Source organism: Heterocephalus glaber, unplaced genomic scaffold (genome assembly GCF_053883595.1).
Source record: "Heterocephalus glaber isolate CG9 unplaced genomic scaffold, H.glaber_assembly_v1.0 deba00001428, whole genome shotgun sequence".
Classification (NCBI taxonomy): Eukaryota; Metazoa; Chordata; class Mammalia; order Rodentia; family Bathyergidae; genus Heterocephalus; species Heterocephalus glaber.
Window position 1 is genome coordinate 19449781 of NW_028258293.1, and position 21372 is coordinate 19471152.

At 48.9% G+C, this 21372-nt stretch overlaps 1 protein-coding gene across 16 annotated transcripts in view; it reads left to right on the plus strand.

The window, feature by feature from the left end:
• Irag1 (inositol 1,4,5-triphosphate receptor associated 1) overlaps positions 1–21372 on the plus strand; it is a 111909-nt gene that overhangs the window by 27395 nt on the left and 63142 nt on the right. For 10 of the 16 annotated variants that reach the window (XM_087211679.1, XM_087211680.1, XM_087211681.1 and 7 more), the window contains exon 2: positions 8231–8377. The exons of 3 other annotated variants lie outside the window; for them this stretch is intronic. In XM_087211679.1, the coding sequence (XP_087067805.1) occupies positions 8231–8377 (147 nt within the window). Of the gene's footprint in view, positions 1–8230; positions 8378–21372 lie in introns of those variants that run through there. 3 more of the 16 variants (XM_087211677.1, XM_021263794.2, XM_087211678.1) reach the window with 2 other exon arrangements.

Below are 21372 nucleotides of genomic sequence, written 5' to 3' on the forward strand. Positions count from 1 at the left end.
ATGTCCCTGAGGGCTGGCGATTTAGCTCAGTGGTACTGAGCCTGCCTCACAAGTCAAGGTGCTGAGTTCGATCCCTGGTACTGGGGGAAAAAAAAAGAAGACATTCCTGACTAGGATTGCAGGACTCAGAGTCTCATTGCATGTGGAGGGATACAGAGAGGGAGAAGTCAGGATGACTGGATTTCTCGCTTGGATACCTTTCACTAGGGCACAAGAAATGAGCTGAGCAGGGCACAAAGTCATGGGCTCTGCCTGAGACATGGTGAGTGTGAGGGGCCCCCAGTGCACTTGAGAAGTCATCCAAAGGCCACTGACAGTCACATCTCCATCACTATGCCATGACAGCGTGATAATAAGTCACCCACACCCCCCTCTGCACCCTGGCAGAGGGCCAGGGACTGGCAGCTCTGTTATGGACTGGTAAATGCTTAACAGCTAGCCGGCTCTCAGGGGGACCAAGGGCCCCTGCCATGTAGCATTTGCTCCTTTCTGTTGTTAGATGTTCCCAGCAGGACCAGCCTCAAGCCACTAAGTGGACATCACTGATGGCAGTTTCAAGAAGCAATGGGTAGTGGGGAATCATTAGTGTCTCCACGCTACAGAAGTTTGGCATCACAAGGGCACAGATCGTAGTAAAGTGTAGTAAAATAATTAGAAAGGGGTTATTTTGAGTATTTTATTTTTAATGTAATTCATTTAATTATAAAATTGTGTAAGTTAATTTTGAATAAGGTCTATGTGGACAAAATTCTTGAAAACTTTACCTTGGGTCTTTGTGAGTCATCCAGGCAGGGAGAGACTTCCCCATAGCATGAGGTAGAGGACCACCTGCCCTCTGATCCTACATCTCTTCCTGGTGACCCCTCAAGGCCCGGCCCTTGAAATACAGTATGGTTATTGACCCCCGAGATGATGACTCATGTCATCCTGCAGTCAGTGACTCAGGGAAGAGGCCGCCGGCCAGCCTGGAACAAAGCAAACTGGGCAAGATTTATTTCTGCTTGGAGCTAAATGGGAGGCTCAGATACTTTTCTGCTGTTCCCGGCGCCTTTGAACTGCCCGATTGAGCAATTGTACATATTTCCAAGAAGAAAAAATGTTTTTAAGTGGACTTATTTTTAAAAAGAATTGCTGAAGTGAACAAGCTGGAAAGGAAACCTGGGGAGATGTTTTGGCTCTTTCCTGTCATGGTTGGAGCAGGGGAAGGGGACGTGGAGAGGACCGGCATTGACTTGATCATCTTTCAAGGGGTGTAGAATCTGGATCTCAGATATTGCAGGGTTTTCTCATCCCAGCTCCTCTTCTGACATAGGAGCATTAGGTTCCAAGGGCTTCCCAAGGGCTAGGATGCCAGGGAGAGGATGATGCCCTCATGCTCCATGCCATGCATCCTGACCAGCATTTGACAACATGTCCATCAAGCTTCCGGTCAGGCCTGGGTTCGTAGGTAACCCCTGCATCCTCCTTCTCAAGGCAGTTTTGGGCCTGGCAATTCTGTGCTTCTGGAGCATAGAAATCACTGTGCTAGGGCCAGGGATTTAGCTCAGTGTTTTCCCCGCCTGCTGCACAAGTGGAAGGACCCGAGTTTGAGCCCTGGTACCAAAAAAAAAAAGAAAAGAAATCACTGTGCTGTCCCCGACTCCAGGGACGTGAGAGCACCCAGGTGATGTCTGGAGGCCTGGCTGACCTAGACATACCAAATGGCCAGTTCCTCTCTTTGGAGCCTTCTCCTCAAGGTTCTGCGTGAGGAGTGGGGCCCCAAACTTCTCTGCTCTCAGACTTGGGGTTTTCCCTCTCACAGGGAAGGCCTCTAACAGGGACCCTGCAGTATCTATATTGTCATTGCTTCCCCACTTCTCTGTCCCCCTCTGCCCATAACTGGATTAGTCCTTGGGAAGGAAGACTTTAACCGCACTTGGATATTTCCCCCCAAATCTTTTTTCTCTACCTTGATCCCTTTCAGTGTCCCTTTGAGATTTACACGGCAGGGCTGGGCTTTTCTCTGTTGCTGCTGCTGCTGCTGCTGCTTTCCCTCCCAGGGCAGGGAGAACAGCGCTGTCCCTGTCAGCCCATGGAAAAGCCATAGGACAAAAGAAGGTACAGGGCAGTGAGGGGTCTCGGTGGCGATTTCACCTGTCTTGGTGCTCCTGCCCCACTCCCAGGGCACCCCCAGCCCACAAAGCCCATAGAGATCCATGGGAATAGAGGGTGTAGCAAGAGACACTGGGCCCTGAGAAGGTTTCCCAGACAGGAGCAGGTCCTGGGGAGTTTGGGTCCTGAGGGTATCCTCTTTAAATGCACGGCTAGGCCGCTGCCCTGTGCTCCCAGCCAATGGGCCACAAGGGCAGTGCTGAGGGCACAGCTTTGGGCAAAGTATCTTCCTGTTCTTCATCTTCTCCTCTCTGTTAACCAGGAGGATTCCCCTTGCATCCCCACTTCTCCAACTGTCCCTGCGATCCCACTCTGCTCGGCAATGCAACTCTGTATGCTTTGAGGAGAGACTGTGGCCCCCGAGGACAGCTGGGTGTGGCTGTGTCCTGAGCCACCATCCATCCACCCACTTGTTCAGAACAGCCCAAGCACCTGTGTGGATGGGCACCATGCCTGACCCCTTCCAGGAGGGCTCATGCTAGGGTGCACCTCTCACTTGTCCTTTGGGATTGCTCACCTAACCACAAGGGTGGCAGAAAGAACTGGGGCTTTGAAATTAGGCAGACTTGGTACTGCCCACAGCACTGACCTAGAACAATCACAGCTCAGACCTGCGACTGACCACAGGACTGACCAGAGGACAGATGTGGGAGTTACTAGCGCAGCATGGACCTAGGACTGACAACAGGACAGGCCCAGGACCAAACACAGCATGGACCCAGGGCTGGCCACAGGAAAGACTCAGGATTGTTATAGTACAGACCTCGGGCTGACCAGAGCACCGTCCTGGGACGGAACTCAGAACCGAGCTGAGATGACCGCAGCACAGACCTGGGATGTCCAGAGCCCTGGGCCCCCCCTCTCTCCCCGGTAATGCTTGCAGAGTGATTCTTAACCCACTTGCTGTAGCCCCTGGCTGCCTACCAAGAAGACCAATGTCAGCAGCATCACAATGCATGGCCCCGATGGGTTGAATTCCAGTTATGTCTGACAATGTTTCATCTGTTTGCTGATAGAGAGGAGAAGCCCTGGCCAGGGTAGGGCTGTGTCTCCTTGACCAGTCTGGGCTTCTGACCACCAAGGATGTACATCAGAATACCTGGGCAGAATACCTGGGCTGAGGCTGAGGCTGAGCAAATTCAGGTGCCTATTACAACCATAGGAAGGACTCGGGGAGTTCCTGCTGCATGCCATCGCTTTTCAGGTGCTTCCTAATTTAATCCTTACAACAGCCTGAAAATGTAGGCACTGTTACTTCCATTTTACACATGAGGAAACTGAGGCCAGGGAAGACCACTCCATCAAGGATGAGGAAGGGGGAGCATTTGGACTGCATCTGCTGAGCTCTCAGGCGTTCTTGCAGGGGTGCTCACAAGGCAGTCACCTTCTAGGGCCTATTTGTGGGGTGAAGCACCCAGTTCTGCAGTTGGCCAGTGACAGGGATCAACAGACACTTCTCACAGCACCTTGCACTCACCTCCGATGCCCAATGAGCTTCCCCAAGGCTGCCCTGAGTGAGGACAGCCAGACTGGGAGGAGGAGATAGAGAAGCCCGGTTCTCAGGGCACCAACACATTTGCTTATTTTGTGCTACAAGCAGAGCCTCCAAAACCGGGCATCTGAAGCTGCCAGGTGTAGCAAGGCCTAGGGACCAGGGCCAAGGGCTTTCTCTGATGCAGGCCCCTCCCAGTGTGGCCTTGATCGGGTCCCTGGCCCTTCCTGGGCCTCAGCTCCTGGTCTATAAAAGTAGAGGGAGAGCGGGGGCAGGCAGTGGCCCCCCTGGGCCCTGCGGATTTGCAGATCAGCTGAGAGAGATGTGTGTGCAGTCACCCCAAGCAGTTCCTGCCTCAGTTCTTCATCCAGAGAGAGGCTAGGCCGGGTATTAATAGCAGGCTAATCAGTCTCACATTCTTTGTGTGCTAAATGAAAGCAAAAATCCCAAGCTGGAAGAACAAAACCCTCCTTTCTGAGAAGACTGAGTCACTCCACAACGGTCAGTGGAGTGGGCTTAACCCCTTGCTGCCCAGAAGGGCCTTTTGGCACCTTCCGGTTAACCGAGAGCCACGCAGCACACAGGCTGTGCTCCTGGGAGACTGTGGTTTCAGAGTCTAAAGGCTCTGGAAGAGGCCACTGTCTGCCCACACACAGCCAGCAGGCTCAGCCCTGCTAGGACCTGGAGAGTCTCACAGATGCACGGTAGACTGGGCATTGCCATTCACAGGCAGTAACTTTGAGCATCTTCATCCCTGTTTCCTCATCAGTAAATGAATGAATGGACCACTCATAATGATAGTTGACAGTAATAGTACTTACCTGCCACCTCCAGGTGGCAGCACTGAGGAGTGCCAGTGTAAAGGCCCTCTCCTTGCCCTGATAACCGCCACGTGCTTGCTGGGCACAGCGAGGCCGTGGGACTTTTCAAGGCTCCCTAGCGCCAGTGTAGTGGGCAGCATGGAGGTGTGTGTTGGTTATAGCTGGCTTGTGTGACCACTTTCAAGCAGCAGTCCCTGCTCCTCCTGCCCGGCTGCTGCAGCCCACAGGACACAGCCTGTGCTCCCAGCCCAAGTGGACTTGCTGGGGTGAATCCTTCGATGAGCCAACCAAGGAGAGTGGTATGAACAGAAGAATGAAGAGGGGAGGGAGGGGATGGACTGACCCTCACTGAGCAGATGGATGAATGGAGGCGTTTACCTCTGTGCAGTGAGGCTCATGCAACCTCAAACTGCAGGCCCACCCTTTGCCTTCAGAAGACTCCTGGCCTGACAACCATCGGTGTTGCTGCCTCTGGCCTGCCTCACCCACATCCTTAGCCTTGCTGGGAGATCAGTCCAGTTCTCCCCCAGGGCACAAATGCCCCCACCCTGGGCTCATCAAGACACTCTAGCAGAAGAAAGAGGGGGAAAGATGATGGGTTTTGGAGTCCAACGAGCCTGGATTACAACCTTGACCTATCTCTTACTAGCTGTGTGATTTTGAGCAGGGTGCTGAGACTCTGTCCCATGTCCAGTAGGCAACCTACAAGTATCTGATGTAGGAAAACAGGAACAAAAATCTATTTGTTTACTTTCTTTCATGAGCAGGGGGAAGATAAAATGTATGGTTTGGGGACTTCTAGCCTCTCCAGTTACACAAATGATTGATAGTTATCTCAACAGAGGCTCTTGGGTACTTTGCAGCAGGCACAAGGGTAACTGGACCCTGTGGAGTTGTTTGTCCTCTCTGCGCCTCAGTTTCCCTTTCTGTAAAATGTGCCAGTTTCTACTTAAGCACTGGCTGGTGGCAAAATGGAAGGAATCAAGAGATCTGATGGGCTCTGGGCACCCTCCCACTTAACCCTTTCCTGACCAGGTGGGAGAGGCAGCCAGGAGGACTGGGGAGTGGGGTGAAGAAGGACTGGCCAGAAGACCAAACATTACGCACTGTTTTCTCCTTTTATGGGCCGTGCTCTACATCGCCACTTCCTGGAGGTTTTATTCCAAACTCTGCTGTGATGGATGTGAAGTCCGCGTGCCCATGAGCTCCCTCGAAACCCAGATGTCCCCCCGGGGAGGGAATCGGCTTCTACCTTGCTATTTTAAGCAGCAAGTTTATAATAATGGATGGGAGAGAAAGCAAACCAGGCAGGAGCAGCGTGGGAATGGCCGGCGGGGCTGTGCTCCCCTCCCTCAGGAGCCTGGGGTTCCATCTTGGCAAGGGTGAGGCCTCAGCCAGCATCCACTCTGCTTCCATCCTTCGGCAGCTGACACCTTGGTGTTTGTCTGTCTTCATTCATTCTTGTTTTATTTTCTGACTAGGACTGGCTTAAGGTCTTTCTTGAAGAGAAGGATGTGGGGGAAGGGAAGGGAAGGTTTGGGAAATGGAATATTTCTGACGTGACTTGGGAACATTGAGATGCCAGAGTTCTGTGATGGGAGAGTAGGGTCTTGTGGCTTGTTGTGAGTAGGAGGAGTCCAGGATTTCAGGGATTCCTAGGGTTGGGAAAGATCCCTACTGTGATTAGGCATTCTGGGACCCTTATCCCAGCCTTTGCTGAAACTCCCAGGGCTAGGATCTTGCTACCTAAAGAGTGTCCTGTTTCATCTTTACGTGGTTCCAACCACTAGATTTCTTTTGCCTCTCTTCATCTGATCTTCCAGTCATTGGTCACATGCCTGTCCTTTGGGAATGCTAGAACTACATGAATGCCTTTCAAATACCTAAGATTGTATTTTTCCCTGCACCTTCTCTTGTCTAGACAAGGTCTTTAGTTCTTTAAGCACAAATTCTTGGCCTCCAGGTATCCTCTTTCCCCTTTTCTTAACAGACCTCAATTAATCTGAATCCTTCTTAGCCTGCAGAGGAAAAATGGAATGGTTGCCTCTCATGTTTTGGAAACCATATTCCTATTAAGATATGCTGGATGTACACACATCACACTTATTAACAGGGTTCCTAAGAGGTGCAACTAACTTCTCTAGCAAAATTAGGGTTTATAGGTACTCTTGTTACCTTCAACCCCTGTTACCATGTACTTTACTCAGCACCATTGACATTATTGCTGCTAGAGTCTAAGTAAAGATGGTAGAAATTAATCACTGAGCTCATCCTTGGGTGAACGTGATTTTCAGCTTATTAATACAATAGCCACTTAGCATGGGGGACATGATAGCCCCAGCCCTACAGCTCTCATCCCCAAAAGCCAGGTTAAATCTGCCCAGTATGGCTTCTCCTCTTCCTATCTCATCCCCTCTGCCCAGACCCCAGCCATCTGTCCACATAGATTCCATTCACATTTCAGTGTTCATGGATAAGCTCAAACACCATTTCTAATTTGGAATCATCACTAAAACTATGTCTCATCATCCCAATCTCCATAGTTAGGGACCTTCCCTGAGGTCTCATAACTTCTCATTTTCAAAACATGTACCCTATTACAGTTTTCTAACTGCCTTCCACCACTGGACTCCATGATCCCTGGGGGCCAAGACCGTATCTTCATCACCTTTGTGTCAACAGCCCCTACCACAGGCCTGGGGGAGTAGATCTAAAGTGCATGGTTGTGTCGAAACAGTGATTCAGCCCCTCTTCTACCTGAGATGAGATTTCTCAAGGTGACCATCGGGGTCGCCCCAACTGTTGCAGGGAAGAGTGGGCAAATGACAAAAGCCAAGATTGGGGTCACTCTGACACATCCTAGGACTAAAGGTGACTAGTTCTTTAAACACAAATCAACAACCATTTTTAATGAATCTTTTGAGTATCCACAATGAACTAGACACCGTGCTTGCGTCAGGGAGCTAGGGATGAAGGTTCGTGTGTTGGCCGAGTGGACTCTGCCAGTTGTGCCAGGTCCCAGCCTGCCCTGCAGCATTCTGGCTCTCAGGCCCTTTCTGACCCTTTCTGTTGGACAGAAAGGTACCTAAGATCATGAAAGGTGGCAGCAGTTTCTGGCCCTTCCACCTGTAGCCTCCACCAGTCACCTCATCTTGAACTTGAGGCACAGTAGGTACTCAATAAAAGTCATGTCTTTTTTTTCCCCCAAGGAGGAGGAAGTCGGAAACACAGTGGAGAACAGTTGTGTGGAGTCGTGAAAAGAGCCCTGATCTTAGGTCAAGAAGCCCTGGGTGTGTGATTTGGGACAAGGGGTTTCCACCCCGAGGCAGGTCCCTGGTCTATAGAATGGGACTGTTAATGCCTGCATCAGAGGGCATCATGAGGAGCCACTTAGATGATGCTAGTAATCCTCCCAGGGTAGTGGCTGCCACCCAGAGGTGCTCAGTGAATGACGCACAAATACCAATCCAACCCAACAGAGTATGCTCCATTAGCTATGGCTCTGAGAAGTTTGAAGCACTTCTCTCCCTTCTGGGATAGCTATGTTTACTCTAAGGTCCAAATTAGACCTAAAAGGTCACCTCTGCCTTTGTAAACAAAGCCAGAGAGCAGGAGGAAATGCAATCCTGAGTGCCTGCTCCTAGCCGAGTTTGACCTCCAGGGTTGATGCAAACTCAAGCAGGACTCTCTGCGGCTCCTGGAAATGGAATCCAGCTCGGGACAGGGATGGGAAGGAATTTGACTTGTCCTTTTGGCGTCTTCCCAGCCTGCGGAGCCAAGGCCTCTTGGAGGCTGACGCAGCGGAGGTTCCAGGCACACGCGGCCACTCGGCCAGGAGGTTGCCATGCCCCACATTCCCGAGGACGAGGAGCCCCCCGGAGAGCCACAGGCAGCCCAGAGCCCCACCAGCCAAGTAAGTGCCCACTCCCTGCCCGTGGCTAGCCTGGCTGGGGGCCAAGCCAAGTGTCCCAGGCTGAGGCCACAGCTCTCCAGCTGGCCAGAGGGTTTGCTGCAGTGGGCGCCAGGGAAGGCGTGCGGCTTCCACACCGAGGGATACTGTACCTCAAGTTCACTTGAAATGACCGAGGGCCTGCAGACTCCGAGTGTGGACCATCTAGGCTGTCTCTGACAGGAGTCACGGTATCAAACCACCCTAACCCCACCAGTTCCCTCCTGAACTGGAGAAAGATTTAAAAAGGAGCTGCCTCCTCAGAGAGCCCAGTCATGACAGGGTAGCTGGCACCAGCTAAAGACCACTTAAGTGCTTAAAATGAAGATAAAAAATTTCATAGTAAATAGTGAAGAAAGCTTTCAGTGAAATTTTATCAGAAAACAGGAAATGATGAAAATAAGTTCATTGAAGAGGATATTATTGAGATTTTATTGTGCAAATGAAATTATGCAAACAAGTTATTGTTAGGTATACATACTACAGAATATAGATTAATACGCTGCTTTTTATTGAACGAAGAATGAATCAAGTGTTGATTTTGGTGCTGATATACCAACAAATGTGTTCACATAATGCTGCATTCCTCACATTTTATTTTACAACATGATCATTATAAGACTGATTAATATTTATGGGTTTCATCTATTTTTCCAAGGATCTCTTTAAATCTTTTAATCATTCCTTTTTGAACAGTTTATCTTGCTATCATCCTCATTGTTTTCTTCATTTGCTAACAGATCCAGCTTCATCTGATCCTCACTGGTCAAAGACCTTGCAATGAAGTTCTCTGGCATTGTTTTCTTTGCCTCCGACTTCGCCATTGGTTTGCAGTGTCTGACAGCCATCCAAACTGACCAGAGCCAGTTGGGAGAGACACTTGTTAAGTGAGGGAAGAATGTATGAGTGAGCATTATTTTTCCAAAGGGGCAGATTCCTGCTGAATATTTTCATGTTATGATGATGTTTGTTTTCTTACACATCATGACTGTGGGAACTTAGATAGCAAATACTTAAAAAAGAATGGCCTTTCTTGTCCCAAGCTCATGGGATTGAGATGACCCAGAATTTGGCATCCTTGAGGATGGGGGATGCCCTTTCCTTGAATGCCTAAATGACAGAAGGTTGAATCCCCATCTCTCTGTCCAAAGACTGAAGTTCAAGGTTTTATGGAGCACTCCATAGCCACCCTGGATGTCTTGGGCCCTTGTAGGTTCTGTTATTAACAACCCACAAAGTGTACCAAGTTATGGGAGTTCAGGGGCTGAGGGCATGGCAACACAGAGCAGAGCACTCATACTGGATTCAAATGTGACTGCTTCCAATTCCTCAGGTCATGACTTTCCTGGACTCTTACTCGCTAGCCAGGACTTCTCCCACAGTGGTCACCACTGACCCTTCCACCTCATCAACAATGACAGTGCCCTAGAGTCAGATTCTCATGCAAAATTTAGCTCCCCAATCCTGGACAGCTTCCTCAAACAACTGCATCTAAGAATATAAGCATCCCTAAATAATAGTAGTAGTAGTAGTAGTAGTAGTAGTAATAATAATAATAATATCAGACAAGTTGTAACTCCATCATCAATGAAAACTCGCTTTTATATTGAGTTCAGTTCTTTCTGGCTCCACACCTCTTTAATTAAAAAGTCTTTCAAACCATAGTCTCAGGAGGCACAAAACAAGAGCCCAGAACAGGCTGCTGGCCCTTCTTATCCTTGTGACTTTAAGCCACATGTAGATGCAGCTCCATCAGGCCAAGGTGAAGGTGAATTCCTAGGGGTGGACCAGCAGGGGAAGGAGTTCATGAGCTGGCTGTACAGTTGAGAGTCACAGACCCTTGGTTGGCCAGCCAGAGCTCCAGATTCCAGTTTCCCACAAGCCCAGTGACCTGTGACCTTGGGCTAGAACCAGACTTCTACAAAATGATGGCATATGCTCTGCTGGTATGCTAAGGCCCTTCCAGCTCTGTGCTTGTGGGAAATCAAGATACATATTAAGTTTGCAGGCTCTGATGGCTTCTGTATCACTGGAGCCCAGCAGAAGGACCTGTGAGAAATTCAGGTGACCAGGAGCCAGGAAGCCCAAGTCCTATCAGAAGGACACAGAGCACAGGATTTAAGAGAACGGGCTCTGTAGTCAGACCCAACCGGTCTGAGTCCCAGCTCCTCCACATCCTGGACCAGAGACCTTGAGACAGGGTCTGTTAACTGAGTCACTCCTCTGGTTCCTTGTATGTTACCCAGACCTGTGATAGCTGCTGTCTCCTGGACTCTGCCCATTCAGCCCAGCCCTAAGGCACACACAGAGCTGGGGCAGTTGGATGGACGCTTGGACTAAGAGCCCACCTGAGATTGTACATTCTCGTACCCAGCCCTTCCTGCCAGGCTCTGGGCCTCACTGAGTTCTCCGGAAGCCAGCTAGGCACTTAAGAGCTTCTTCCCCTTTTGCATCCACCAAACAACCCACATTGGGCTTCCCAGCCAGCCACAGCCTCCGGGGAGTGTCAGGCCTCCTGATCCCAGCTGGAGCCTCCAGGGTCTGGAGCCTACATCCCTGGGAGTGGCGGAAGCCAGGCAGCCAGGAAAGCGGGCTGGCCAGGAGGGCTCATCCGGAAGTCCCGGCACTGTGTGAATTCCCACTCTATGAAGCAGGCAAAGAACAGAGCACCCTTCTGAGTTTATAGCTCCCCAGGGCCCAGTCTTCATTCTGCTTGATCTGGCCCCAGACCTCATTTCCCATCACTGTTATACTGTCATGAGTGCTAGCTAAGACCTCACTTGAAAACACAACTGCAGGACTAGATTCTGTTTATTCTCTCTCTCTCTCTCTCTCTCTCTCTCTCTCTCTCTCTCTCTCTCTCTCTGTGTCTGTCTCTCTCTCATCAGATGCTATAGTCAAAATTCCATAGAGAAACAGAGCCTCTCCAAGCCTGTGTTCTGAGCACTGTTCGCGGGGTTGGCTCATGAACAGGATGGGACTTAGAGGGAAGAGTTTGTAGCTCAGGGGGCGCTGACAGGAACAGAAGCTGTCAAGGCACAAGCCTGGAGCCTTAGGGAACCACAGAAAGGCATCAGAGCTAGAGGGATTCCAGATCATATCTAAGCTCTTCCCAGAAACATAATGCCCTCTATAGTCCCAAGCCAGTCACCTTAGAAACTGTCAAACCCCAGATTTCTGAGCCACCCTAGACCTCTAAACTGGAGTCCCAGGAGTTGCGTCTTGGGAATCTGAAGGAATATTTCCAGGTTCGGAGCTCACCATCTCACCAGGAAGCCTGGGTTGGGCCTGGCCACCTCTGTCCTGGGCAAGCAAGTCTGCCTCCCCATCCTGCTCCCTCAGTTCTGCCTCCACAAGGCCTGCAGTGGGTAAGACCATGCATATGAAGGGAGGGCACCTGGATCTCCCTAGAGTTTCCTTTCCTCTGGTTCCTCAATCTTTGCTCCTGTGACAGAATCTAGGGCCTTCCCTCCTCCTCCTCTTCCTCCTCCTCCTCCTCTGGACACACACCAACTTGTCCCCCTTCACCATGCAGGCTCCAGAGGCACTTTGAGCAGCACATCAGAGATTTCCTGGCCTTTGATCACCAGCCACATTAGGAATCAAACTCACTGGGACAGCAGTGAAGTGCTTTGCAAACCTGGGGTACTAGGACATTCACATTAGCTGTGTCAGCCCAATTTGCACTGGCTCCAGCTTCGATCTGAACAACCTTAATTCTCCTCTAAGCATTTCTGGCAGCCCCTGGGGAAGGTCCATGTGAGCTCACAGGCTGACATTACCTGCCTATCATCTGCTCCAGCGTTCCCCACTTCCACCTCCCCATGTCCCCACCCCCATCGCAATAACAGCTGACCAGGTGCCAGGAAGTATTCTACTGCACTAACTCATTCAACTTCCAGTCACTCTTATGAGGTAGGTGTTATTATCCCCATTTCAGATTTGGAGAAACTGAGGCACAGAGAAATTAACTACCTTCCTTCAATGTCACACAGCTCACAAGTGTCAGGGCCAGGATTTGAGCCCTGGCAGCCTGGGCCCAGACACCATGTTCCTACTCTGTGCTCTGCACTGGACACTGGTGACTGCCCCTGGACCATCCATGAGAGCTCCAGGGCCTGGGACGAGGGCACATTTCCTGTGCTTTCAATGCCACTTGTCTGAGAGGGGCCCAGGTTGGAGAACATTCTGTCCTGTGACCTCCAAAGCGTGGTAACTTGTGGCACGGGGTCTCCCTGAAGCCTCTCTGCTTGCTGTCCACTCAGGTGCACCAGCCATGGGGGCCAGAGAGCCAGCCCCAGGTCACACATCCCACAGAGACCTGGTGCTGCCCTTGTGACTGCCTCATTCCCTTCAGCCAGAAGATAAAACACAGTGTGGGGCATAGTGAGGAACGCAGTGGATGAACACATGGATGTGGCTTAGGCCACATCCATGAGGCCAAGCAAATTCTCTGCTTCTTTCCTCATGCCCTAGGCAGACATTGATGCTTACCCTGTTGTATGGTGGCATCTTGTGGCTTAAGATCATTGCAGCACTCAGCTAGCCAGTGGCATCCCCTCCCTCCTCTTCCCCCAATTTTAAGTAACTGAGAAGAGGTTGGAGCATGCCCTGGAGAAGCAGCCCTCTGTGTGGCCCTCAGGATGGGGTCTGTGTGTAGACACCAAGAACCTCCAGCCACACCAATGCCTCTTTGGGCTCAGAGTTGGAGAAGTGCCACCAGAGCAAGTCAGTCCTCTCTCTGCTGGTGTCAGTGGAGTTTGAGATGCTTCCTGGCTTCACTCTGGCTTCCAGGCTGAACTCAGAGGCTACCCCCTGCTCTGCGCTCTTGAAAGAGGAGATGCCCAAGCAGCCAGGGGCTTCTGGGAGCCACAGGGATGCTCTTGGTCAGAGGCTCACAGGTGTAAGCAGCACAGTAGCACTGAAAAGCCTGGGCTTCCCCTCCCAGGTACAACCCTGACTGAGTTAATTCATCTTGGCTCAGTTTCCTCATCTGCAAGCCAAAGGTTACAGTAATAGCTGCTAACAACAGTGAGGATTTTGTGCAGCACTTACCATGTGCCGGGCGCTATGCTAGCCTCATTGTGTGCATTATCTCCCTTGCTCCTCACAATGGCCTTGTGAGGTAGGTGCTGCTATTATTTCCATTTATAGATGAAGAATTTAAGAACAGAAAAAAGAAAAGTAATGAGTACTAGATAACACAGCTAAATAAGTGGTTGAAGCTAAATTCAAACCCAGGCATCTTGACCTCAATTACCAGAGTTTTATCTATGTGTATCAATAAAGTACTAAGCAAAGTACTCAGCTCATAGTAGGTGCTCAATTCCCAATTCAGCACAAAGTGGTTTGTAGAAAGTTCCACATCTGTCAATGCAATTGATCCTCCAATGCCACTGTGAAGTAGGCAGAGTGGAGATCATCTCTCCAGGAGAATGGAAGCTCAGAGCAGTGGTATCCTATTCAAGTAAGAGGAAAGAAACTAGCCACCTCTTTTGACTCAGTTAACTTAATAACATCCCAGTTAACTCAGTAACATTCCTATAAGGGAACTATGACCACGCTCATTTTACAGACCAGGAAACTGAGGCTTGGAAAGGTTAAGCCAGTTTTCTGAAGTCACATAAAAAGGAAGTTCCAAAGCCTGGATTCCAGTGTCTCAGCTGTAAACCACACAAAGGGGGCTATGTTTTTGTTTTTCTTCTTTCTAGTGCAGAAAATACCCCATTTTCCTACCGTGGAGTTTGAACACACGGGAAACGGATGACTGTTCACTTACACATGGTAGACATTCCACAAACAGAAAAATAAGGTACATTTACTCAACAGTTGTCTATTGAATTTGTTCAGCAAATGTTTGTTGAGCATTAACCAAGCCCTGTTTTCGGGGAGCTTCTACCCTGATGGACTTACAACTGAATGTCCACTCTGTGATCTGATTTGCTCATGACCCTCACGACCATCGCTGATCAGGAACTGGAGGATTCTTGCTCTCTGTTCTCCCAAGACATCTACAGCTTAACAACAGACTTCACTACTCAAAGCAGATGCCCGGCTTCTCTCTCTGTCTCGTTCGGCCTGGCTGCCCAGGCAATGTCTTCATTGGTTCTGTCTACATTTTCCTGGCCACTCCTTGTGAAGTGTATTCTCCCCACTGAAGGAACAGGGCTTGTGACCCAAGGAGCCAATCATCTGTCAGGAATGAGATGAGGATGAAATCCATAATGCAGGTGAAATACTTGGAGCCCACTAAGGACTAAAAAACTCCAAACTTGCAAATGAGAACCCCATTCCTGTTTCCTGTAAGCCAGGCACTTCTCTAAGAGCTTAACTCACAGTAGCCTCATAATAAATGCCCGGAGGAGGGTAGTGTTATATCCCACTTTACAGATGAGAAAACTGAGGCCAATAAGTGCACTCTAACTGCCAGGAACCAAGGAGGAAGTGGTTGAATGCTGTCATCTAGGATTTTGAATTCATCTTCCTTGAAGATGAATTCCTTCATTTCCGCTTATCTCACCTCAACTTTTGTAAAAACAGCCTCAGTTAAAGTCTATAATGAAATAATTTCAAATGAGTTATCAACACAGGGTGGGGGATTTGGCCCAGTGGTTTCTCCTCCTGCTGCGCAAGCGCGAGGGCCCAAGTTCGATCCCTGGTACCAAAAATATAAATAAATAAAAATAACAACCATAAGTTATCCACACAGACTTAGGATCTGATGTATGAGATGCTGGAGATGTCTGTTGGGCACTTGCTGTGTGGTCTCCTCCCTCCAAGGCAGTAGACATTGTCTCGATTTCACAGGAGACACTGAGTCTGGGAGGTTATATAATTGTCAAAGGTCACATAGTTGTCTTGCAATGGAGAGGAGATTCAAGCCTGTTTCCTACCCAGGTGTTCTTGCCAGCTCTGCCTATTTCTGATGCTACCCAACAGTAAAGCCAGGGTCTGGAGAACCAGAGGCTCCAGACATTGGGAGCAGGCATACAATGTCTCATCCTCTATGGAGAGGAGGGAGCCTGGGGAAAGGTCAAGAGGACCGTCATAGAGTAAGAGCTATGAGATCGTAGCTGTGGGAGTGCCCAGGTCAGTGATGGCGAACCTTTTAGAATTTCCAATGATACAAACAGCCCCCTGCAGCACAAGTGCCATAGGTTCACCACCCCTGGGAAGATGGAGTGTCGCAAGTGCTTGCCTTTAGTTCCTATTACGAGCAGTGGAGTAGCTTGTCATTCCCCGTTTCTCTGTCACCCTGTCAAACTGTGTGCAAGCTACTTAGGGTCAAGGTCACATCTTTCGAATGTCCACTTGCACGTCCTCATAGACCCAGCATGTGGTAAGAGCTCAGGGGAGGAGGGGTGGATGGGCGGATGGCCGACTGGCTGGATATGATAGGCTAAGTGAATCACTGGCCTGCCGGATGGTTGAATAGCTCGACTGATGGGAAGATGAAATGGAAAAGGAATAGCGTTAGGAGAGAACAGATGATATTGGAAGAATGGCTGGCTGCTGGCTACTCTCCATGGAAACAGGATAATAGCCATGGCGTGTACTTCTGTGCTCCTGAGGTTTGTTGGCATGAGAGTAAAAACAGTGATGAAGAAAGCAGGATAGTCTGGTGACAACTGATCCCTGGCGTCTAGGAATAAAGTGAACAATGGCAGGAGAGTCCACTGGGGGCAGAGCAGGTAATGGGTACTTGGGGGATGCACAGGGTGGACACTGAGGAGTCTGTGGAGAACCAAGGAATCACCCACAGTGCTTGGTGGGGAGGAGCTGACCTCAGCAAAGGGACTTCCATCCCCTCCCATGGCTTTAGGACTTGCCACCAGAATAAACATTTTCTAGCAAGTCCCCCGAGAGTCCTTGTATCCTGCACGAACACAAACTTCCCTTTGGGGCCAAGGCTTGGTGCTTTGCTTAGTACTTTATAGGTACATAGAGATAAAACTCTGGTAATTGAGGTCAGGATGCCTGGGTTTGAATTTAGTTTAGGGCTTCTCCTGAGCTGTCCCTGCTGGCCCTCCAGACTCTAAGAGAGGAAATTAGGGATACACGAGACCATTAAACAGTCCCACCACCCCCATCACCGTGATTACAGTGTTACTGCTTTCTCTATTTATCCTTGAAACGAGCCTGGGAAGTGAGGGATGCTAGCTCCATACAATGTTTGAGAACACGGAAGTCAGGTCACTGAGGTGGGACTCCAGTCCAGGGCTATCCAGCTCCTCACCACCCCACATTGACTGACGTCTGGACTGGGCAGGAGCTAAGCTCCCCATGCCCACCCCAGCTGGGGTGTGGCTGTTCCTCATGGTTCCTGGCCCAGCCCTAGGCACGTGACGTCATGTTGGGGATTTGGAGCTATTCTTCCTGTCTATGACACTGAGTTTTATTTGTCCCTGGGCTCAGGCACTTAGGAAATTATTGTGCATTCCTGGGAATTTATGAGTGAAATAAACATTGAAATGTTTCTATAAGATTTATTTAAGGGGAACAAAATGTGACCCGCTGGCCTGTGGTTGGGTGAGCTTGCTGGGAGATGGTCCAGCCCTGCAGCGCTTGATTGACTCTAGGGAGGAAAATGCACCCTTGGGGAGGCTGGGCCCCTGGGCCAGTGAGGGGGCAGCGGCTGAGGGTACCCTCTGCCCTGCAGTCTTTCCTCCTGCTATGTATCCAGCTTCCTGTTAGCTCGGGGGCTCCCTGGAGGAAGAGGCACCTTCCCTTAGAAGGTATGGTTTGGAAGAATGACAAGAATATCAGAGGTGTGCAGGATGCCAGGGAGCAGGGGAGGCAGCTGGAGGAGCAGTGTGGCAGTGGAAAGGACACGCCCGTGTTAGTCACCTTTGCTATTTACAAGCCACACAGCCATAGGACAGGTTAGGGACCACAATAGGGGAAAAGGGGCAGAGAAATGTATCAGTGACCAATGTCACACTCAGGGCCTCACTTTTCTCCTTTCATTTCACCATCATGAATCTATAAAGTCGAGAGATTTTATCACTCCCAATTTGTAGGTGGGTAACTTGAGGTTCGTTCATAGGATTAAGAAATAGGAGGGATGTATGGGGCAGGCCCCAGCACACAGCAGATCTAAGTAGCTTTCACTCCCCTCTACCCACACTCGCTTCTTTGCTGCTTGTGCCTGTGAACCACACGAGGGAGAACCTCTAATCCCGGATGGAATGTTCTGGAAGGCTCTTAACTCCTTCAATGTGTGCAAAATACACAAGCAAGACAATCAGAGTGTTCTCAGATTGGTTGGGCAAACAGTGGCAACTCTGTAGTTTTCTACAGAACGGTATTGTATGGCTGTTTTTGATTCTAGCAGGGACTAGAGGACAGTAACGTAGGAAGGAAAGTGTGGCAAGGTTCCAGGGGCCCTTTGGTGTGAATTCTTCTGGGCTTTAGTGCAAAGACCCACCCCTACTCCCACTCTGAGCTAACAGAAGGCAGGCTTCAAGAAATCTAGGACCTTGAAGTCCCAAAGTCAGTGAATTGCTGAGCAGACTCGCTGAGCAGACTCTGTATTCAGTTGCACACATTGCTGAATAAACTTTCTTGAAAGCCCATCTTCCTCCAAACGAAGAAGACTGCAGCATCTTGCAAGGGCGTCACCACAGAGAGCTTTGCTGCAAATGCCTTTTAGCCAGCAGGCAGAGAAAACTCCTACCAGAGAACAAGCAGCTCCCTTCAATGCCTCACAGGCCATTTACCTTTCAGGTGTTCACAGTGTTCACAGACCTCACCCCTTTCTTGGAGTCCAAAGAGAACCCTGTACTGCCAGCAAGGTGTCCATCTCTTCTCAGAGTCTCTTCTCAGGTTCTTCCTCAGCAAGACTTGCAAAGTTGTTGAGTCAATCATAAAACCAGAGGTTAAGACAGTCTGTACAATCAATAAGTGGATGGAGCTTCAGAAAAGAGAGAGAGAGAGAGAGAGAGAGAGAGAGAGAGAGAGAGAGAGAGAGAGAGAGAGAGAGAGAGAGGAATTCAGCCAGAAGAGAGCTGGATGGATGAGTGGGTGGATGGATGGATGGATGAATAGATGGGTGGGTGGATGATAGATAGGGAGGGAGGATTTGGGCAGGAATAGTAAACAAGGGAAGAGTCATCAGAGTTCCAAGCATGAGAAAGGTGCAGGAAATTTTAAAAGGGGAGAGAAGAAGTAAGGATAGAGGTTAAGCTTTGTTCCCTTTTCATGTCCGTTGAGAGGCAAGAGAGAGGAATGAAGGTTCTTTTCCATTGGGTTTTGGCCTGTGGAACAGTTCTCTAAAACAGTCCTCCTCAGAGTCTGGGCCACATGGATCACCTTGGTTTCAGGCCCAGCAGTTTAATGTCAGAGCCAGACCGTAGTTGAGTGGAAGGACCAAGTGCTTCACTTTGCTATGGATGTTTATATTTATTAGATTGCTCCCTTATTTTTTTGGTCTCATGTTTTTATATCTTATACTCTACTGTTGGTTGTTTCAAGTTGCTCTGGGAAGTAGGAAGTATGTTAATACATGAAAATAAAATCCATATTCTTTTTACTTAGAAGACTGGTATATTAAATTCTTGGAAATGGATATACATTCTACCACTACCACCACAGTTACATTTTGAAACAGGGCATGAAGAAGTTAATTCATGGTTGGTCCATCTCAGACATTAAAGAGATCCAGCCCACTGGGAATTATACAGACCTCACTTCAGGAATGACATAAATCACATGATGTAGCATATATGAAAATGTTTTAGCTGATATGCATTTTTTTCTTGTTCACCGGAGGACTCATGAAAGAAAGAAATACTTTAGATAAGGCCAACATGAAAAAGGCCGTTTTTAAAGCTTATTCACAGTCAGGATAGAATCCACCCAGGGAAGGAGTCCCACGCATACCATGAGCACAGTCAGAGTTCAGCTTGGTGCTCCTGTGGCAAGTCACACATGAGCCACCAAGATGACAAGACTGGGGAGAATTTAAGCACATACCAGCTGCGCTCCAGGATAAGAATCGCTCAACACAGGGACCGTAACTCAGATGCCTTCTGGGCCGGGTGCCCTAAATGATAGAAGCAGGCCAGTTTAGGATAAATTAAACCAAGGGTTACTCTGCAGAAATGTGGACCTGAGCCTGCTTGATATTTCAGTTTAGAGAAAAGCAGGACATCTAGACTTTCATGAAAATTCTTCCAGCTATGAAATGTTGGTAATTAAAAACTTGTAAACACTGCTCCTAGACAAGAGGCCCATGGGTCTGTAGTTGGCCCTTTTGAGCTCAGAGGCAGTATTTCAGAGGATGCGTGTTCCTTATTGACCTTGCAGAGACCACCCCAGCCAGACACTTTTTAATGAGGTGCAGAGAAGACGAGAAAACTTTAGCCCTTCCTGCTCACCGAAGTCCATACAGTAGACCCCCACTCCTTCCTCTTCTTGGCTCTCAATAATCTTGGCACCACCCCTGGCCCTGCCTGCCAGGCGCCATGTTGACCCAGCTTGCCCTTCTTGACCTTGGCCTCTTCCTGCATGTCCTCAGCTCCTACATCACGATCCCAAATCCTCCTGCTTCCCTGCTGCTCTCTCAGGAACCCCTCAGCCTCCCTGCTGCTCAGTGGCCTCTTACAGGAGAACCCAGTGGAACCACTATTTGTTTTTTGTTTTCGTAAAAGTCTTCATTAGTGAGCATTGGTAGGCCAGGTGACATTTACTGAAATGTATATACATCCATTCTTTCATTCTGTTGACATAACCTTCTGAGACAGAGCAAGCCTTTGACCATTTTACTGTTTGGGGAACTGAGGGATAATGTGACAAGAGGACAAAGCCAATGGCCAGTTGATCACAGCCCATCAAGCTGACAGTGTTTAGAGAATGAGTTGTTGCTGACAGGTAAAATCCCTGGGCATTGCTTCCAGGAGCCCTTGACTGAAGAGTGAACCATGGGGATCTGTGAATGAAACTGCTGTCAATATTTCTGTGCTTACTGTTTGGGCAGTCAAGTTATTCCCAACCCTAAACTTCAGGGTTCCCTGTTTCCGAACCACAAGACTAAAATCGGTAGCAATCAAAATCCTTTAAAAGCCAACACAACCTCTTATTTTAGTTTCATTTTCCCCTCACCCCTGGCATGTCCCAGCTCACATATTCTGTAATCCATGCTCCGAATGCCTAATTCCCAGTTATACCTTTTGATAAAGCTATTTCCTTTGCCCCAAACCTCTCCCCACTCTCTTTGTCTTGCAAACTTCTGTTCATCCCTTAAGATCCATAGTTTAAATATCCTTCTCCAAATAGAGCCTTCTCAAGTTCCCTCACTCGAGAGTTTTCTTTTCTTTCTTCTGAGCTTACACAGAATGAGGTCCACTCCCTATCATTTTATGTTGATTAGCAGTATGTTGCTTTTCTGTATCCCTTGCTTGACTTTGAGTCCTTAAGGATCTTCTCTTTTTATCTCAAGCTGCTCCTGGCACATGGTGGCAAATAAAAGTTGTTTGTCGGATGACAAACAAGTAATCTGACAATAATATAGTCATTTATTGAAAGAATCACTCAAGAGCTAGGTGCTTTATGGACGTTATTTTAATCTTCACACCAACCTTATGAATTAGATTTTATGACCATGGGACCAATAACTTGCCCAAGAACACACAGCTCATAGGTTTTGATAGGCAGGAATTTGAACCTGGTTCATCTCTCTTCCAATAGACAATGCTGCTTTCTACCTCTCCTACCCAGTTAAGTCCCTGCAAAAAAACCTTTCATTTCATATGCTGGGAGATTCTGAACACCTCCCCTTCTCCAACCACTGTAGTTCCTTGCACTCATGAGGTCCTGGATAAGAACACAGAGGCCAAGTAAGGACTCCTCAGGGATCTTGTTTTGAGCTTCCAAATAAAGGCATCTTTTCTGCAAAGGAGACATGATGTTTTCTGGGTAGATTCTAACTTGAAGGTGTCTATAGCTCTCATCACCTTGCA